The 19,386-nt window shown below is 48.9% G+C and overlaps 1 protein-coding gene across 1 annotated transcript in view; it reads left to right on the top strand.

Moving 5' to 3' along the window:
- The first annotated feature begins 14,728 nt into the window (after positions 1–14,728).
- Positions 14,729–19,386, top strand: part of NDUFS6 (NADH dehydrogenase (ubiquinone) Fe-S protein 6, 13kDa (NADH-coenzyme Q reductase)) — a 37,212-nt gene continuing 32,554 nt past the window's right edge. The window contains exon 1 of the mRNA XM_005858125.2: positions 14,729–14,733. Within this exon, the coding sequence (XP_005858187.2) occupies positions 14,729–14,733 (5 nt within the window). The remainder of the gene's footprint in view (positions 14,734–19,386) is intronic.

The raw sequence follows: 19,386 nt of genomic DNA, 5'->3' as shown, positions 1-19,386 counted from the left end.
TTGGTAACTCTCAAATCTGAAGTATCTATAAAAGTATCTATAAATCTTTTTCTGTTTTCTGTTATCTTTTTATTAACTACTTACCTTTTTTTTTCCTGCTTTACATTTCTCACAAAACTTGCAACAATTCAAAAGCTGGATAATATGATGAAAAGAACTACCAAGTCTAATGATGTTATTTTCCTCTGGAGGCAGTCTGTTTGCTCTTCTATTGGGCAGACAGGGTAAGGGATGATCACATCACCCCAAGTGGGAATTAAACTGAATTGAGGTTGGGTTGTCATTATAAAGGGTGTCCCAAAATTCACGCAAGAAGTAATTTTGATAGAAAACACAGGTTTATAATAAAAATTGTAAATTTTTTAATGATTCATAAAGCATACAGTATAGGGTCATGTATGGAATAGCATATCAGGTAAATGGCCTCCATGGCTTTGCTGGCACATACGCACTCTTTTGTTGAAATTTTCCATGACCATTTTGCATGAATGTGGCTGAATTTCGATGAGGCTCATTTTCATCTTGATGGCTTGGTTAATCGACAAAATTGTCACATTTGGGGAAGAATGGTCCGATGATGCCTCCAGCCCAAAATCCACACCAAACAGTGACACTTTGTGGATGCATTTACCCTATATGCTATTCCATACATAACCCTATGCTGTGTACTTTATGAATCAATAAAAAATTTACAATTTTTAATTATAAACCTGTGTTTTCTATCAAAATTACTTCTTGCGTGAATTTTGGGACACCCTTTAGCTAGATTCAACTCACCATATTCCTTGGATTTTAAAATCTGGCAAACACCTTGATAGCAAGAGCTGGCATCTTTGTTGCAGACCCCTCATGTTGCTGGAATTATGTCTCATAACTACTGAGAGAATACAGGACACTTTGTTTTTCTAGACCAACACTGATGTTTTAGTTCATCTACTCTCATTGCTTTCACTGCTCTATAAAGTCTTTAAAATGATGACTTTTGTAATTTATTCCAGTTTTTTTCCTAGATTTTTACAGTTATGTACCCTGCTGATATCTGTTATATCTTACTTGGAAGGAGAAGTTCCCATAATATTTTTAAAAATACACCTTATATGTATATATTGACTTCCATTGATGGAGAAAGTTACTTGGAGCCAACTAGTGGAAACATTTGATAAGTGAAACCCTGGTGTCCATGGAGAGACACTGCAATTTGATGGAGGCTGCACAGGAAAGTCTGATGTGGGAGAAATAGAAAATGTCCTGATGGGGTTCTAATCTGCCTGCCTTCAAGCCACTTTGACATGTCCCAATCGTGATTGTGTTTTTGGCTCTCTGCCTTTATGTTCGGCTGTGGGTGGGAGAAAGTCTTGGAAGGTGGATGGAGGGGAGTGTAAATGGGGAAAATTAGGAAATTCATAAGGGGGAGAGAAGGAAAGATGATGGAAGGGCTGTTCTGGAGTGCTTCACTCCTAAAACTAGATTCAGAATTAAAGTTTTTGAAGAGAATCCGGAATGGCCCTCTGTCATCTCCCTGTCTGAGGTCCTGAGCCACCCCACATCAGCAGCGACTTTGGTCACTCTCCTTGTTCTGCAGCCCTGCATGCACCTCCTCTACTCAGGGGCTCACCCTGAAAAGGGAGTCAACTACTCACCTACACACATCTGCCTCATGTGCTCAGGGAGATGGAAAGGCAGGATTCTGGCACACACCGTGTGTGTCTACTTGCTAAGCTGGGCAGAGTGGGAGGTCCTCGCCTGGCACTTGTTAACTGACTGCGCCTGAGGAAGACAAAGGGAAAGCTCAGCGCAGAGGCATCTGTTTGCCTGTGAACTGTGACAGAGACACGGGGAAGCATTTCCCTGCAATCATCAGCCCAGGGAGGGCCATCCATCTCCCGGTGCACGTGGCGTCTCTGTTTAACAGCTGATAGAGCCTCTCCAAAGGGCTTTCTTTGCTCTTTGTTTAAAATGACATATGATGGGCCTGGACTTATCAGTGTCCCTGAATGCATTTTCTGTGCTCTGTCCCCGCCAAGGGACTTGGTCCTTTCTAATGGATATGCGCAGGATTGATTTTGAGCTTCGTATAATTTAATCCATCAATTTAACATTAAATGAATATGCAAAGGGAGTGTCCTTGTGGATGAAAAACAGAAGGGGGGCATTTTTATTAATTTGAAGTGGACTTGAGAAATGAAAAGAGCCTGCTGCTATTAGTATCTGCCACAGGGTCCCACGATTTGGCCATTCAGGAGGCTGCGTGGCTCCTGAGCAGCTAAAACGAGCCCACAGGCATTAGGAGGTTCCCGTGGGTAGGCAGGTGCAAATCCTTCAGGGGTAGAGGGGTGCGACCACTGGCCTTGCTGTGGTGAGAGCTCGCCTGGGGATGCAAGCTGGCATTGTGGGAAGCCTGAACCCATGGTGCAGTTGCATCATTTAAAATCAGATCAAATGCCCAGGACTGGACAACAGGGTTCATTGATTTCAGATTCTTTGATCCCAAAGGTATTTTGGAGAGTGGATCACTGAACAACCTGGGTGAAAACAAAGGCCCACGTGGCATCTGGGGAGAAGCAGAGCCCCCAGCTGCACACCGATGCCTGGAGGCCAGGGGACGCCAGAGTGCCGAGGTGGGACTGTGTCTGAGGTGTGGCACCCATAAAGTGCTTAGAGAGCTGGCTCCCTGCCTCTGCAGGGGGGCAAAAGACAAAGCGGTCATCTGAGCAGCCCTGCTGGGTCATCTCAGGTGTGTTGAGCGTGTTGTAATCCCCTACTCCCCTCAGCAAGGGCAGCAGGTCTTCCCTTTTCTATGGCTTTTTATTTTTCACGTGCCAGACTCCTTAAATGTTTCCCACCCTCTCGCTGTGAGTTCACGAAGCAAACAGTGCTGGTTTTGTCCACTGGAAACTGGCAAGTGTTTCCGCCTGAGTTATCTTCCGACCAGATCTTGCTCCATTTCTTCACGTGTCCATGGGCCTGGCTGGGGTTCTCCCAGCAGCATGTGGTTTTGCCATAAAAACCAAGCCCCCTCCAGGAGCCTCATTAGCATCATCCATGACAACACTGTGCATAGACTGGTCCTGAACTTGCAATAGTAACAGAAGGCAGTCCAACACGATGGTTATAGGAATCTTTGTTGCAGAGACTCATGTAAACTCTAAATAAACTTGTGTCTCCCCAGAGCTGCAAGCTCATACAGAGCGGGTGGTCCATCACTTGGTGTAAAATACCATCTACTACAAACCAATCTGATCACTGTTTTGACAACTTCCTGCTTGGTTCCAACTATTGTAGATGTCACATTAGGCATTCCACTGTACTTCAAAGTATAATATGAGATGACCCTGTGAGGAAAAGAGGATTTCAGGCAAAGGTATGTCCTTTACAGCTGGAGACTCAGCCTAAACTTGGAAGGAGCATTTTGGGGCAGGTGACCTCCTCAGAGAGTGAAGTTTCATATTCTAATGACACTTACACACTACCTATAAGAGGATTGGGAAAGTGCCATAAACGTGTCCAGGTTCATAATTGCTCCCTCCCCAAAGTTACTGCTAAGTGACCTTGATGAGTATTATTACTTCAGTCAGAAAGTCTCGCTTTCCATGGTCACTAATAGAACTGATGCAAACCCACTTCTTTGAAACCACATTGTCACTGTCCCCAATCTCTCTTCTTCTGCTCTGTCTTGTCATGTCTGTGACCAAAGCTCTCTCTAATTCTCATGGCACAGTGTCCTGAAGGCTGTGGAAGCTCCATGGGGCAGCGACAGGACCCACGTGCATGCCTCCCTCTGGTCAGGGTCTGCAGGGCCCCAGACTCTCAGGTCTCTGAGCTCAAAGGTGCCCTCTCCTCATTCAATCAGGTGGTAACTCAGGCTCTCTACAACTTGAGAGGCAAAGGGCCCGAGTGTGGCTGACTCCATGTCAGACGGGCTGGACATATGCTGCCTGAGGATCTTGTCTGGACAGCAGCAGGCAGTGCAGATGGTCAGGGGACTCTCGTCCAAGCCATCGCGTTGGGCCAGGCTGCCACAGTGCCTGAGACCTTCAAGCTCAGTCTGCACTGAAGTTATGACACTAATGGGCACAAGCACCTGCAATAGCAGTGAACTCTGACCTCTGTGAGCATTGGACAGTGCCTGGCCGGAGTCTGACAGCAGGGGACATCGTGATCCTGGCCTGCCACCCCACTCAATTCAGAACCTGGGACAGCTCCCTGCATGCTAATCCCCTCAATCCATCTGAATCAAATCTTTGGAAAACTGGGCCGTTGCTTCCTACAAAATGAGTGAGCTGGAGCTGTGACCAGTGGACCCAACATAGACACTTAGAAGAAATAACAGTTATTATTTTTATCATTAGAAAGTACACTTGTCTTATTTGTGGTAGTGCAGCTGGAAGAGAAGGAATGCCCTCTTATTTCTGTGGATCCCCCTTACTCAGCTGACACCAGGGCGGAAACAGGCAGGGGAGCCCCTCGAGCCTCATTTACTCTGAGGAAATGTACACCTGAGTATCCCCTCTCTAGGTCCAGGGGCAACAGGATGCAAGGGGAGCCGGCTGACCTTCTAGATCCTCTCTCCCCAGTAGCTGCACCACTGTCTGGATTCTGGATCCTGGGATGACCTGGCCTGAACTCCACTCAGATCCAACACTCCCCACCAGTTCCCGCAGAGTAAGAGGCCAAGTATGTGCCTGGGGACAATGTTCAGCCTGTGCAGGTGCCGTCTCTGGGCTGAATTGCATTTTGAGAGGGACTCCATGAAGAAACAGGAGGGAAGGAGAGTCCTCTGTTGATGTTCTCCCACTGTCACCTTCCCATTTGCTCCTGGGAAGAGGGCAGGCTCCTGGCCAGCACAGCCTTCCCAACACGTTTTCCCATGGCTGGGCCATACCCCGCCCTTCTCTCATATCTCCAGGCTTGGGCATAAATGACGTGAAGGAGTGAGCTTCAGGAAATGTGCTGGTCCCACACCTGCTGCCCCCTGCCCTGGTCTCCAAGAGTCCTCTCAACTCCTGGGCTGTGGCAGGTTATAGCCCTGGCTTGCAGGCTCAACTGTGGTCAGTTCCCGGGGCAGACAGACCCTGATGTCAGCTGCCCTTCTCTGGGCTTCTCCTAAGGCGGCAGCACCCTGGCCCCGCACAGCTGGATGCCTGCTCGCTACTCAGTGCTTCAACGTTCAATGATTTATTTTTCAGAGATACGTGCACAGATGGTTAGATTGTAGATGAAAGATTGCCCAAGGGAATGCTGATTTTCTTTTTTGTTTTAGCTTAGATAGTGGTTACAGGTGTGTTTGCTTGACATATAAACTTCACAAAGAGAATTGTGTTGAAGACACCTGCACAGCAGAAAAACCCAAAATACCAGCCTCCCAAATCTGCAGAAATAAAGTGAAACAGTAAAAGTCCCCCCCACCCCGCATGCTGGGGCGATGTGTGCAAGAAGCCCCTGCCACCCTGTTCAGGTGCCTCAGCCAGGGTGAGCCACGGATTAGGGGAAGCCTGGGCCTCAGCCCTCTGTAAATCGGTGTTAGGAGAGGGGAAGCCAAGGAGACGTTTTCCACAGAGGGACCCAATTATAAGCTCCCAGAAGCCCCCTCCCATGCCTGTTTTGCAGGTACCTGGTGTCCCTATAGCCCCACCAGCCTCTCACCTGAGCCCACCTGGCCTGCCTGTGCTGCACTTCTGCAGGTTTAGTTGTGTAAGGAATAAAGAGACATTTGCAAAACCTTTGATTTACTGCTGGCATTGATCAAATGCCTCTCCTACTGCATGCTATGCCCAGCAATCATGGAAGACATTCCTTGTTCTCCCAGTCTGGAGTTTTCAGAGTTGGAAACGGAGGCCTGCCCTTTAATTAGCTCAGCCGCTCTGTAAAGTGGGACTAGCACCAGCACAGGACGTGGGAGGGAAGCTGTTGGGCAGGTGTGAGGACCCCGAGAGGTGTGACGAGTGACCTGTTATGGAGTGAGAAGCAAGGCCTTTCCAGAGGCAAAGTGTCCAGTGGGAGGGACCGGGGAAGGACCTCCCAGCCTGCGATGCTGGCTCCTGGTCTGGGTGCACCGGGCGCAGAGCGGGATGTGTCCTGTGGGCGCAGGCGCCTGGTGTCTACACGGGGGGAGGGTGCAGGACACCCTCGCTGCTCTCAGCACCCCTTCTCCTGCCTCGGGAGGAGCACCTAGTCCTTGTAAAGTTATTTTCTCTTCTTTACCAAGAAAAATATGTTTCCATTGAGAGAACTCGTGGGAAATACTTTGGGAAAACAAATATATTTGAGGGCTACTGTTTATAGCTAAGTTTCTCAGACGCAAAGTGCACTCATTTTATTATCATCTTTCCATGTTCTGCTTATACATGGTTGAGTGTGTGTGTGTGTGTGTGTGTGTGTGTGTGTGTGGTGTATGTCCTTCTGTGCGGTGTGTCTGTGTGATGTGTGTGTGGTGTGTCCATGTGTGTCTGTGTGGTTTGTCACTGTGTGTGTTGGGTGTGTGCATGGGGAGTTGAGCGGGGACGGAAGAAGCCAAGCTAATCTGGCACCCTCAATCATAGAATGACAACCGGAATTTGCAGCCGCATAAAGAAGATGAGCGTGTTAACGCCTGGCTGGGTTTTGCCGGGTCTCACCCACCTGGAGTGCAGAACCGCGGTGTGCTGATTGATGAAATGGCTGAGTGTGGTTTCTGCTGAGTACTTCAGGCATGAAATTCAAACTCAGCAAAGACTTGCTCCTTTGTAAGTTCCCCTCCTGTTCCAACCTAATCACTTGTCCCGGTTCTCCACAGAAGATGTTAGTATGCACTTGGGCAGGTGATCTGAGCAGGCTGGTTTTCATGTGGAAGAAGCAAAAGGCTGAGTCAAGTGGAACTGCTGTCATCCACTGTGCACGTCACATCCAGTCCTCCTTTGCTGAGCTCCGCCCAGGTGGCTTGTCTTTGCCCAGGTGGGCAAGAGAGCCTGGGTGCTCGAGGTGACCAGAGGACAGGGGGCGGGGGGGATGACTGTGCATCTTGCTGGGATCACCTCTGCCAAAAGCCAGACAAGGGCCTGCCTTGGCAGCCCCCCTGTCCTCGGCAGTAAGTGCTGGTGGTACCCATGGATGAGAGGAGGGAAGGGACTTCTATCACAATGCCCCTCACACTCAGGACTGGCAGGTTTTCACCTGGGGTCCCCACTTACAGAAAACACCTCTCATTATATCGTTTTCCATTACCTGTAAGACCCTCATGTGTCACAATTTCTCTCCCTCAAGGACATGACCGACGCAGCACTGTTGTCCTCCATGATTTATGTTTGGGGCCCCAACTGGGAGAATTTTCTGGTCCCTTGGTGAGGTCATGAGAACCCAAGGAGGTCTGCAGCATGGAAGTCATCTGTCTTGGGAAGACAAGCCCCTGCCCCCCCTCCAGAACTAATACAACTGGTCGACCCCAGGCCCCTACCACTTTCATGAAGCGGTTCATTTACCAGAGGTTACCTATCATCCTTTCTTCATTTCACAACCTGGCCACACTGCTCTGTCTGTGTCATTACAGACAAACTGGAAACAGAATTTCTCACTGATTGATCTCCAGGTAAGATGATAAGGGACCAGGCACAGCCCTGCAGGCTAGTGTGGGAGGCAGAGCTGTCCGCACCCCCACCCCACCATTCATGTGTTAAAGTCCTGTGGCTTCTCTTCTTGGTTATAAGACTTCCCTTCAGCTAGTGGTCAGTCAGTCACTCAGGGTGATTATTGTGAAATTTAGTCCTGGTTCCAGTTTGGACCTCTGAGGAGATGAGTGTGGCTTCCACCTACTCCACCACCATCTTGGATTCTCAGGGTTTCTCTTTATTAATTAGTTTGGTGGATTTTAAAAGTTAAACCAATCTCACAATATTGGCATGGACTTGGCCATGATGTATTATCTTTTTAAATAAATTGTTGGATTTAAGTTGTTTACATTATTTTTAAAATTTGCATTTATATTAATGAAAGATTTTTTTCTGTAGTTTTCTGTTCTTATAAGACATTGTATGGTTTTGGCATTAGGGTAATGCTGACCTTATGAAATGCACTGGGGGAGAAAATTCTTCCTTCCACAATTTTATGGAACAGTTTGTGTCGAAATTACTTTCTATCTCTGTCTCTTCTCCTTCCTTTCTTCCAGGTTCAGAGAGAGAATCGAAACATGTGAGTCTGATGCCTCCTTTCCTCTGGGCATTGTTATTCCTCATCTCCTGTGTTTCTCACCTCTCTCAATACAGAAGTCCCACTTTTCCCTCTGCTGGGAGACTCTCCTGCCCCTGTCTTCCAGGGCAAGCCCTGCACATCTGTCAAGACCACATCTGAGGTCCACTTATCTTTTCAGGCTTTGGGAACATCTCTCCACCTGGTGGAGTTGTATTTCCACTGAGGACCCACTGCCCCTCGCAGACCCAGGTGCCTGTTTTCACTGGTCCATCTCCCTTCATTCAGCGGAGGCTCCTTTACCTAAGAACCCTGTACCCTCCGTGCCTCATATAACATCTGGCATTGATCTCTTACTAAATGGATGCCTGGAAGTGTGGGGATATGTTAATGAGCATTCCCATGTTACATCTAAACTTTCTGGACTGATGTGTGATGAAGCACCTGGAACAGGTGTGGCAGGATATGGAAGGAGCAGGAGGACACGATGCTTGGGTTGCTTTGGCTGAAGAAAGTTTGACATGGCAGCCAGCCCTGCTCAGATGCTCAGCCCCTGTGGTGGGGGCATCTACGCAGGCACTCGGCAGGAGTCTTGCGGGAGCTGTTAGCCTGTGTGGTGTTGGATTAGGTGACTTCCATGGTCTCCATCCAATATGAGAGTAAAGAAATCGTCCCAAAATGCTTCCATTTCACTCCATTGCTCACAAACCTCCAGAAAGCCTGCTTTGCCTTTTTGAGCAAGCCCTGGTTTTGTAAGTGCCCTTGATTGGGTCAACTATATTTCTACTTTTTATATATAAGCACGTCCTTCCATGGGCGCCTCTTATCTCGTGTCCACATGCCCTGGCCATTCAGATTGTGCCCAGGATGTGCACCTATTACGCATCTTCTCTTGGAAGTCACCCAAACATTTCCAGGTTGAAGTGTCCAAACTGAAGATGCGATTTTCAGGCTGTTTAGCTGGGAGAAGGTTTCAATTTGTGTCCACAAATGAAAGGAGATATTTCACAAAGTGGCAACGTCTCTACCACCGGAAGTGTCCAAGTAGAGAATAGACAACCATTCTCCAAAAGTGCTCGAGAGAGGGTTAAATTTCACCTCTTGAAAACCCCTCCTTGACAACCTCAATGCCTGTTGGCCTCAGCAGCTGCTGGCTTAGATTAATTAATCAGGTCCCCATCTCCCCTGTGTGTCCTTGAATGTTCTTGCTTCTTCTCAGCTACTGAAAGACTACCCCACATGTGGCATCACTGCCCCTTCCCCATTGTCTGACCACCTGGCCCTCCAATAGACCCTGTGTGGTGTGAGGGAACAACGGCATCTTATTTATCTTAGCATGTCCACTGCCTACCTCAGAGCAATGCATGGCATCGACCTTCCCAAAACGCTGAGGGCAGATGGGAGGTGAGGAGAGGTGGTGGGGGGAGAAAGAAGGAAGGAAGCCCCAGAGTCCAACACAGCTAGGAAGTCGTCGCTGCTTCTGGTACATCCTTTGCCATCACTTCTTGGAGGAATGGGCTTTTGGGGACAATTATATGAAACCTTACTTCCTTCTGTATTACTCTACTGCCATTCCTAATAAGCTATATTTTAATTTAAAACAGCAGTTTGCAGTGCAATTCATTTACAAGAACACAATCCATTGTGATCACAATGCCATAAATTTATGTTTTAAGTAATTTTTAATGTGTGTGTGTGTGTGTGTGTGTGTGTGTGTGTGGTGTATGTCCTTCTGTGCGGTGTGTCTGTGTGATGTGTCCATGTGTGTCTGTGTGGTTTGTCACTGTGTGTGTTGGGTGTGTGCATGGGGAGTTGAGCGGGGACGGAAGAAGCCAAGCTAATCTGGCACCCTCAATCATAGAATGACAACCGGAATTTGCAGCCGCATAAAGAAGATGAGCGTGTTAACGCCTGGCTGGGTTTTGCCGGGTCTCACCCACCTGGAGTGCAGAACCGCGGTGTGCTGATTGATGAAATGGCTGAGTGTGGTTTCTGCTGAGTACTTCAGGCATGAAATTCAAACTCAGCAAAGACTTGCTCCTTTGTAAGTTCCCCTCCTGTTCCAACCTAATCACTTGTCCCGGTTCTCCACAGAAGATGTTAGTATGCACTTGGGCAGGTGATCTGAGCAGGCTGGTTTTCATGTGGAAGAAGCAAAAGGCTGAGTCAAGTGGAACTGCTGTCATCCACTGTGCACGTCACATCCAGTCCTCCTTTGCTGAGCTCTGCCCAGGTGGCTTGTCTTTGCCCAGGTGGGCAAGAGGGCCTGGGTGCTCGAGGTGACCAGAGGACAGGGGGCAGTGGGGATGACTGTGCATCCTCCTGGAATCACCTCTGCCAAAAGCCAGACAAGGGCCTGCCTTGGCAGCCCCCCTGTCCTCGGCAGTAAGTGCTGGTGGTACCCATGGATGAGATGAGGGAAGGGACTCCTATCACAATGCCCCTCACACTCAGGACTGGCAGGTTTTCACCTGGGGTCCCCACTTACAGAAAACACCTCTCATTATATCGTTTTCCATTACCTGTAAGACCCTCATGTGTCACAATTTCTCTCCCTCAAGGACATGACCGACGCAGCACTGTTGTCCTCCATGATTTATGTTTGGGGCCCCAACTGGGAGAATTTTCTGGTCCCTTGGTGAGGTCATGAGAACCCAAGGAGGTCTGCAGCATGGAAGTCATCTGTCTTGGGAAGACAAGCCCCTGCCCCCCCTCCAGAACTAATACAACTGGTCGACCCCAGGCCCCTACCACTTTCATGAAGCGGTTCATTTACCAGAGGTTACCTATCATCCTTTCTTCATTTCACAACCTGGCCACACTGCTCTGTCTGTGTCATTACAGACAAACTGGAAACAGAATTTCTTCTCACTGATTGATCTCCAGGTAAGATGATAGGGGACCAGGCACAGCCCTGCAGGCGAGTGTGGGAGGCAGAGCTGTCCGCACCCCCTGGTCTGTGTCATTACAGACAAACTGGAAACAGAATTTCTCACTGATTGATCTCCAGGTAAGATGATAAGGGACCAGGCACAGCCCTGCAGGCTAGTGTGGGAGGCAGAGCTGTCCGCACCCCCACCCCACCATTCATGTGTTAAAGTCCTGTGGCTTCTCTTCTTGGTTATAAGACTTCCCTTCAGCTAGTGGTCAGTCAGTCACTCAGGGTGATTATTGTGAAATTTAGTCCTGGTTCCAGTTTGGACCTCTGAGGAGATGAGTGTGGCTTCCACCTACTCCACCACCATCTTGGATTCTCAGGGTTTCTCTTTATTGATTAGTTTGGTGGATTTTAAAAGTTAAACCAATCTCACAATATTGGCATGGACTTGGCCATGATGTATTATCTTTTTAAATAAATTGTTGGATTTAAGTTGTTTACATTATTTTTAAAATTTGCATTTATATTAATGAAAGATTTTTTTCTGTAGTTTTCTGTTCTTATAAGACATTGTATGGTTTTGGCATTAGGGTAATGCTGACCTTATGAAATGCACTGGGGGAGAAAATTCTTCCTTCCACAATTTTATGGAACAGTTTGTGTCGAAATTACTTTCTATCTCTGTCTCTTCTCCTTCCTTTCTTCCAGGTTCAGAGAGAGAATCGAAACATGTGAGTCTGATGCCTCCTTTCCTCTGGGCATTGTTACTCCTCATCTCCTGTGTTTCTCACCTCTCTCAATACAGAAGTCCCACTTTTCCCTCTGCTGGGAGACTCTCCTGCCCCTGTCTTCCAGGGCAAGCCCTGCACATCTGTCAAGACCACATCTGAGGTCCACTTATCTTTTCAGGCTTTGGGAACATCTCTCCACCTGGTGGAGTTGTATTTCCACTGAGGACCCACTGCCCCTCGCAGACCCAGGTGCCTGTTTTCACTGGTCCATCTCCCTTCATTCAGCGGAGGCTCCTTTACCTAAGAACCCTGTACCCTCCGTGCCTCATATAACATCTGGCATTGATCTCTTACTAAATGGATGCCTGGAAGTGTGGGGATATGTTAATGAGCATTCCCCTGTTACATCTAAACTTTCTGGACTGATGTGTGATGAAGCACCTGGAACAGGTGTGGCAGGATATGGAAGGAGCAGGAGGACACGATGCTTGGGTTGCTTTGGCTGAAGAAAGTTTGACATGGCAGCCAGCCCTGCTCAGATGCTCAGCCCCTGTGGTGGGGGCATCTACGCAGGCACTCGGCAGGAGTCTTGCGGGAGCTGTTAGCCTGTGTGGTGTTGGATTAGGTGACTTCCATGGTCTCCATCCAATATGAGAGTAAAGAAATCGTCCCAAAATGCTTCCATTTCACTCCATTGCTCACAAACCTCCAGAAAGCCTGCTTTGCCTTTTTGAGCAAGCCCTGGTTTTGTAAGTGCCCTTGATTGGGTCAACTATATTTCTACTTTTTATATATAAGCACGTCCTTCCATGGGCGCCTCTTATCTCGTGTCCACATGCCCTGGCCATTCAGATTGTGCCCAGGATGTGCACCTATTACGCATCTTCTCTTGGAAGTCACCCAAACATTTCCAGGTTGAAGTGTCCAAACTGAAGATGCGATTTTCAGGCTGTTTAGCTGGGAGAAGGTTTCAATTTGTGTCCACAAATGAAAGGAGATATTTCACAAAGTGGCAACGTCTCTACCACCGGAAGTGTCCAAGTAGAGAATAGACAACCATTCTCCAAAAGTGCTCGAGAGAGGGTTAAATTTCACCTCTTGAAAACCCCTCCTTGACAACCTCAATGCCTGTTGGCCTCAGCAGCTGCTGGCTTAGATTAATTAATCAGGTCCCCATCTCCCCTGTGTGTCCTTGAATGTTCTTGCTTCTTCTCAGCTACTGAAAGACTACCCCACATGTGGCATCACTGCCCCTTCCCCATTGTCTGACCACCTGGCCCTCCAATAGACCCTGTGTGGTGTGAGGGAACAACGGCATCTTATTTATCTTAGCATGTCCACTGCCTACCTCAGAGCAATGCATGGCATCGACCTTCCCAAAACGCTGAGGGCAGATGGGAGGTGAGGAGAGGTGGTGGGGGGAGAAAGAAGGAAGGAAGCCCCAGAGTCCAACACAGCTAGGAAGTCGTCGCTGCTTCTGGTACATCCTTTGCCATCACTTCTTGGAGGAATGGGCTTTTGGGGACAATTATATGAAACCTTACTTCCTTCTGTATTACTCTACTGCCATTCCTAATAAGCTATATTTTAATTTAAAACAGCAGTTTGCAGTGCAATTCATTTACAAGAACACAATCCATTGTGATCACAATGCCATAAATTTATGTTTTAAGTAATTTTTAATGCTTGTAGCAGCTGGGTCTCTGAAGTGTGGAAATAGCTAACATTTTTCACCTTGTGCAGCCAAGGGAAAAAGTCTCCGCTCTTTAATTATATAACCACCAAAGACAGCATGCAGCGAGCAGAGCAGGCATAATTGCAAAATAAGAAGTGATGGGCCTGAGCACGTAGCCAAGACGTGAAAAGTAAACATGGAGCCAGGATGCAGCAGGTGAAGCCGAAGCAGACACACGCATCCTCCAAACTCACAAGCAGCTGCAATTTTAAGGCACATTGATTAAAAAGGAAGCATTGTTAGGAAGATGGATTATAGAAGGGGTGGAACTAGAGGCTCATAACCAAAAAGACTGCATCGAAGGGTGGGTGGGCGTTGATCTGCTTGTGAATGAGGACGTGCTCACACCTCCTGTGCTCAGCCTCACATGAGTGTCTGGGATGCAGTGTCATCTGTGCTCTCCACCTGTCCCCAGTCCTGAGTCCAGTGACAGAGAGGGTCGCTTGTGCCCTCCACCTGCCTGAAGGCCTCTTACAAGAATATGCTAAGATACATGCACGGGAACCTGTGTGTCACCCCTCCCGGCTGGCACACTCCTCCAGAGGCATCAGAATTTAAGGAAGGAACTAAGGATTCTGGCTAAGCCCCACGAAGATGCTGGTCAGCTTTGCTCAACCTCTCAGTCTCTGTCTCATTTCTCTCTCCCCCTTCCTCCCTCTTAGTTGGGCCACGTTTTGCAGTTGGCCTCGTTTGTCCACTGAGTCCCAGGCTGGGTTCCCGGCAGTGGTGCCCACAGGGTGGCTGGGTCCAGTTCTCCTCACGGAGCAGAAGACAACCCTCCTTCCTGAGATGTATAGACTCTGCATCCAGCAGCAACATAACACCAGCCACAGTGCTATTTTAGCGAGAAGAAGCAGGTGTGATTCAGTATAGTCAAAATAAGATAATTCAACCTGTACTTAATAGCTATTTTACATCTTATTGTTTTCTGCACAAGGTCTTTGGGACCTGGCACCTCGTGGCTGAGGCGAGGTGCATGGGGCTTGTGCCACTGTCTTGGGCGCAACTCTAGATGCTGGAGCACAGATGCTTCAGACTAAAGCAAACCCTCCCCGGTTTAACAAATGTGCACTCACGTAGTCCTCTGCAGCTCCTCCCCAGTGACGCAGACCCCAACATTCAGTGAGAGCTCCTCGCCTGTGCTGGGTCTCCATGGCCAGCAGTCACTCCATGTCAGGAACTCCACAGAGCCAGGAGATAACTATGGGGGAGCAAAGAACTACCAATATGGGGTAAGGAAATGGAAATTATTCTTAAATGTGCATTGTAAACTCTACGTGTGCAAAACAATTTAGCACTTTGGTCCTGGGGAATTTATTTGGGCGATTTACAACCTGAGTGCCTATCAATTTGCCAAAGGGACCAATCACTCCTCATGGCTGAGTTCCCAACAGCCCACAGCCTCGATGAGAAAATAAAAGAGCCTAAATTAGACTCCATACCAGGGTTAGGACTCCCTGTGCCACCACTGCTCACCCACAGCCGTCTCCACCTGTCCTTCTCCGGGCTTGGACTGAGGCCACTGCTCTGATTGGTTAAGTTTGGTCACCCCAAACCTCCACACTCAGGGGCCACGTGGGCAGGGGCTCTGATCACATCCCATCTTTCATTCCTGCAAACACGTTTCCTGTAGCAGTCTCAGTGTGGTGTGAAGGCTATGCAGCAGTTTGCTTTCCCCTTTAATATCTGTATGAAGGAAGGAAACAGAAAGGGCTAGGACCGCTCCATCCTTACCGACTTGAGTGTGAGCTGCCTCTGTGGTTTGAGCTGGTGAAGGACTGACAGCCTCTGGCCTGGATTATCGGGAATAGGAGCCTCCAGTCTGGGACATCAGAATACAAACATCCAGCTTGGACCATCCAGAATATGGGTCTCAGGCCTGGACCATTCAGAATAGAATCTCAGTCCTGGACCACCTGGAATACATTCTATCTGGTAAATATCCCAGCAACCATGTTTCCTCAACTTTTGTCTCCATCCAGCAATTTAGGCAATTGTTGAGAGACCAGAGGAGGGGAGAAAGAAAATAAACCCAGCATTATGTTTTCTACCGTCCTTTCTCAGGCATCTATATAATCTATATAATAAAAGCCTAAGCAACTGTTAAGGCGGAATGACTGAACGACCAGTCACTATGATGCTCACTGACACCAGGGGCAGACGCTCAACACAGGAGCTGCCCCCTGGTGGTTAGTGCCCTCCCACAGGGGGAGCCGCCACTCAGCCAGAGCCGGGCTCATGGCTGGTGAGGGCAGCGGTGGTGGTGGGAGCCTGTCCCGCCTCCTCGGCAGCACTAAGGAGCAAGCAGGTGGGCGGTTAGGAGCAAGGGATCCCAGATCCCCCAGGGATCAGGCCTAAGCCAGCAGGTGGACATCCCCTGAGGGGTCCTGAACTGTGAGAGGGCACAAGCCGGGCTGAGGGACACCCCACCCCCCAGTGCACAAATTTCATACATTGGGCCTCTAGTATTCAATAAAGGGCGAGTCTGCTTTTCTACTTTTGGTTCATCCTGTCTATGCTTGGGAGCAGGGTCCTCTCCAGCTTGTCTGGGCTGAAATCCCTGCACGTGGTGCCTGGAAGTGGAGTGACCACAGGGGAAATGCTGCCCCCGAGCAGGCGCTGTGGGACGGTGTTGTTTTCCTGTCTCCTGCCTGGTGTGGGTTATGCAAATTCCTGCCCGGAGCACGGAATCTCCAAGGGTAAGCACACACCACAAACGTAATGTGCTTTTGTATATAGTAACAGAATAGACCGCTCTTGGAGGTTTCTCTAGAATGACCTTCATTCTATTGGAAATGGAATAATAAATGCTTTTTGAAGCATTCTTTCTTCTAATGAAGAACACTGCTGGATTCTGCACTGGGAAGGAAGACCAAGGGCCCTGCTCTGTTCTATTACTGGCCGTTCGGCTCTTCCGTTTGTCATTGATCTATGTGGCATGGAAATCAGGAACGCATGCATAACATAAAGGCGCGTAAATAACATTAGGGAGAGCGGGCGGGCGGCGGCGCCCCCTTATCTGCATTTGCAGGTCCCGATCCATCAACGCAGGCGCAGCCCCGCGCAGGGATCCACCGCCGAAGGCCGCGGGTGGACAGACGCCACGCATTGTGTCTTCTAATGCGAAGGGCTCCATTTAGAAATTCCTATTGTGGGGCAGGGGCAAAGTATCTGTAATAATTTTAAGGACATTTCCCAAATGTTTATTTAGATAAAAGATGGATAACAGTAAAACTCCCGAACCTGCAGCCTGATAACTAGGTTTTATTAATGACCTGCCATACACTGGGGCTGGATAATTAAAGTTTTTCCCCCCAAAGGAAGAGAGTGGACAAATTTATTTGATGGTTTGATAACCAGGGACACTGGTTGAAAACTATTGATATAATCGGAGCTCATTCGATTTGCTCAAGACAGCCACTCCTATCAGCTGACTTCACCTGTGAATAGTTAATTATTCTCTGAATGCATATGGGTGAGCCATTAATAAAATTTGACTATGTCATAGTTTCTTTGTCACCCACATGTGCCCTTTATCTCCTGCATCTCCTTCTTAGTCTTTCCTTCCCTTTTTAAAAAATTCCTTTCCATTTTCTCTTAAAAAAAAAAAAATAAAGCCAGGGAAGAAAGATGTGGGCTTTGTGGTGTGTAGGCTGCGTTACAGACAGGGCATGGCGGGTAGGCCTGAGCCAGCAGGAGCCCAACAAGGCCTGGGTGAGGGTGAGGGCGTTGAAGCTTCTCCATCCAGCCTGGGAGGAGGCAGCCTCTGTCTGGACCCAGCCTCCATGTAGCTGGACCGGCAGGGGGCTGACACCAGGCCCACGGGCCTCCACACTGGATTCCTGAATGTCTGGGCCCACAGGGAAAGTCGGCACAGTGCACACTGGTGGGGCTGGAGTGGCCTTCTCACTGCCCAGCTCCTGTGCAGGCTGGTTCCTGCGACCCGAAGCTGCAGAGAATGCACCGGGACATGGCCACCCTGGATGTACTATAACATGTTGGGACTTAGTTATGTCTTTATTGTGCGTGAAGTCCTGGGCTAGGACCTCGAGCTCATCAACTAACTTCTCTTATTTCCCATGTTCTCAGATGTAAGGTGGGGCTGTTACCATCCTCCCGGGCTTTGACAATAATAGGATGGCAGCCCATCAGCCGCTGCTCCCTCAGGTGCTCACCATGGGCAGAGCCAACACCCCCACCCCATGGGGGGCTGAGACATGGCCCCACAGGGAAAGGGACTTGAGGACCAGAACTTCTCATAAGCAGTTACTTTCTCTCTGTTCTTCAGTCTTCCAAATCCTCTTCCAGACCCCAAGTTAAAATAAGGTCACAGGGTGGGCCGGATTCCGTAAGACTAATCCGGCAGTGTGGAAGTCAGGGCGGAGGTTTGGTGAGACTCCAGTGGGCCCTCCAGACCAGGTGATGGGAAGGCACAGTGCAGAGCCTCTGCCTGCAACCGAAATAAGCCCCGGTCGTTGGCAGGACTGTCAGGCACTTGCTATCTAGCTGAGGTGCAGGTGTCCAGGACTTGGAACCAGTCACTAGGCTGGCTCCTCATCCCTCGTTTGTGCATAGGAGCTGAGAAGAGGCTGGCAGCCTGGAGCCCTCGCTCAGAGTTGGAGAGGTTGGAAGATCAGGGCCTGGAAGGCCTGGGGCTCGGGACTACAGTGATCGCCCCTCTCCCGAGCTCACGGGCACCAGGGGCCGAGGAGGGGTCAGGCTGGCACCGGAAGCCGAGCTTCCCGGGCACTGTGAGTACTGTCTCAGGAGAGGCCTGGGAGGGCCCAGCCAACCACTGCTCCCCTGAGACGGGGAAGTGCTGTGTGTGGTCAGCCCACTCCGCCCACTCCCTAGACACCACCTGGGTTCTGCTCCTGGAATCTCTAGCCACTCTACCTGGGGTTCCAGCGCCAGGACATTTGGCCACACATGACTTTGACAGGCAGACCTCGTTTTTCGCCCAATGAAAGACAACACGAGAGATCATCAGAGTAACTTTGTCAGGTTCAATGTATTTCTGTGGACAGGAGTCCGGCCCCTTTAGGAATGCCTGCAATTTGCTTTGTCTTCCTGAAAACAGTATTTTCCCCAAAGACCTGCACATGAAGGCCATTACAAACCATAGTTCATATTGCATGAGCTCCGGAGTGTTGTGCACAAACGACAAATGGAGGCTTTAGTGAAGTCTTTATGCTCTGCTGTGAACGAGGCATCGGATGCCCGGTGTCCCAGACAATGCCGGGAGAGTCTCCCCCCCAGCTCAGGATGTTGCTGGGCTGTGTCGCCACGGAGAGGCTGGGGCTGGGCCATGCCTGGGCTTTAGGCCAGCACCTCCGTGTTGCATACACTCACTATTTGTTTAGAGACTGGGTCCAGCTTTGCTTATTATTATTCAGGGCTTATTAAAGGGAGCAGCAATAACAGAACAAGAGCCACACTGATGACAGAAACAGACAATAGGCTTCAGAATATATAAGGAAAAGATAGACGACCCAATACAAAGATGCACAAAAGACTCACAGGGCTTATACAAACACCGAATCATTACAATGTGCACTTGGGACTAACATAATGTTATATGCCCTTTACACCTCAATGATAATAATAATAGTAATAATAGTAATATTAAGGCAGCTGACAGGACACCTAACAGGAGAACACTCACAAGGAAACATACACGGAGGTTGGCTCTGTACCCTCTCCCCTGGAAATGAAAATCTGTGTCGCAAATGAAATTTTATTCATTGTTCCCTTGAAACCCGTATGGCTTCAAACCAATGTCACCCCAACAAATTCAATTATAAAAAAAGAAAAAGAAAATCAGCGTCACAGTGAAGTTCCAGATGCGCCCACAGGCAAAACCAAACAGCGCCCCCCCCTCCGCC

This window comes from Myotis brandtii, unplaced genomic scaffold (genome assembly GCF_000412655.1).
Source record: "Myotis brandtii unplaced genomic scaffold, ASM41265v1 scaffold115, whole genome shotgun sequence".
In the NCBI taxonomy this organism is placed as follows: Eukaryota; Metazoa; Chordata; class Mammalia; order Chiroptera; family Vespertilionidae; genus Myotis; species Myotis brandtii.
This window is presented reverse-complemented; position numbering and strand designations above follow the sequence as displayed.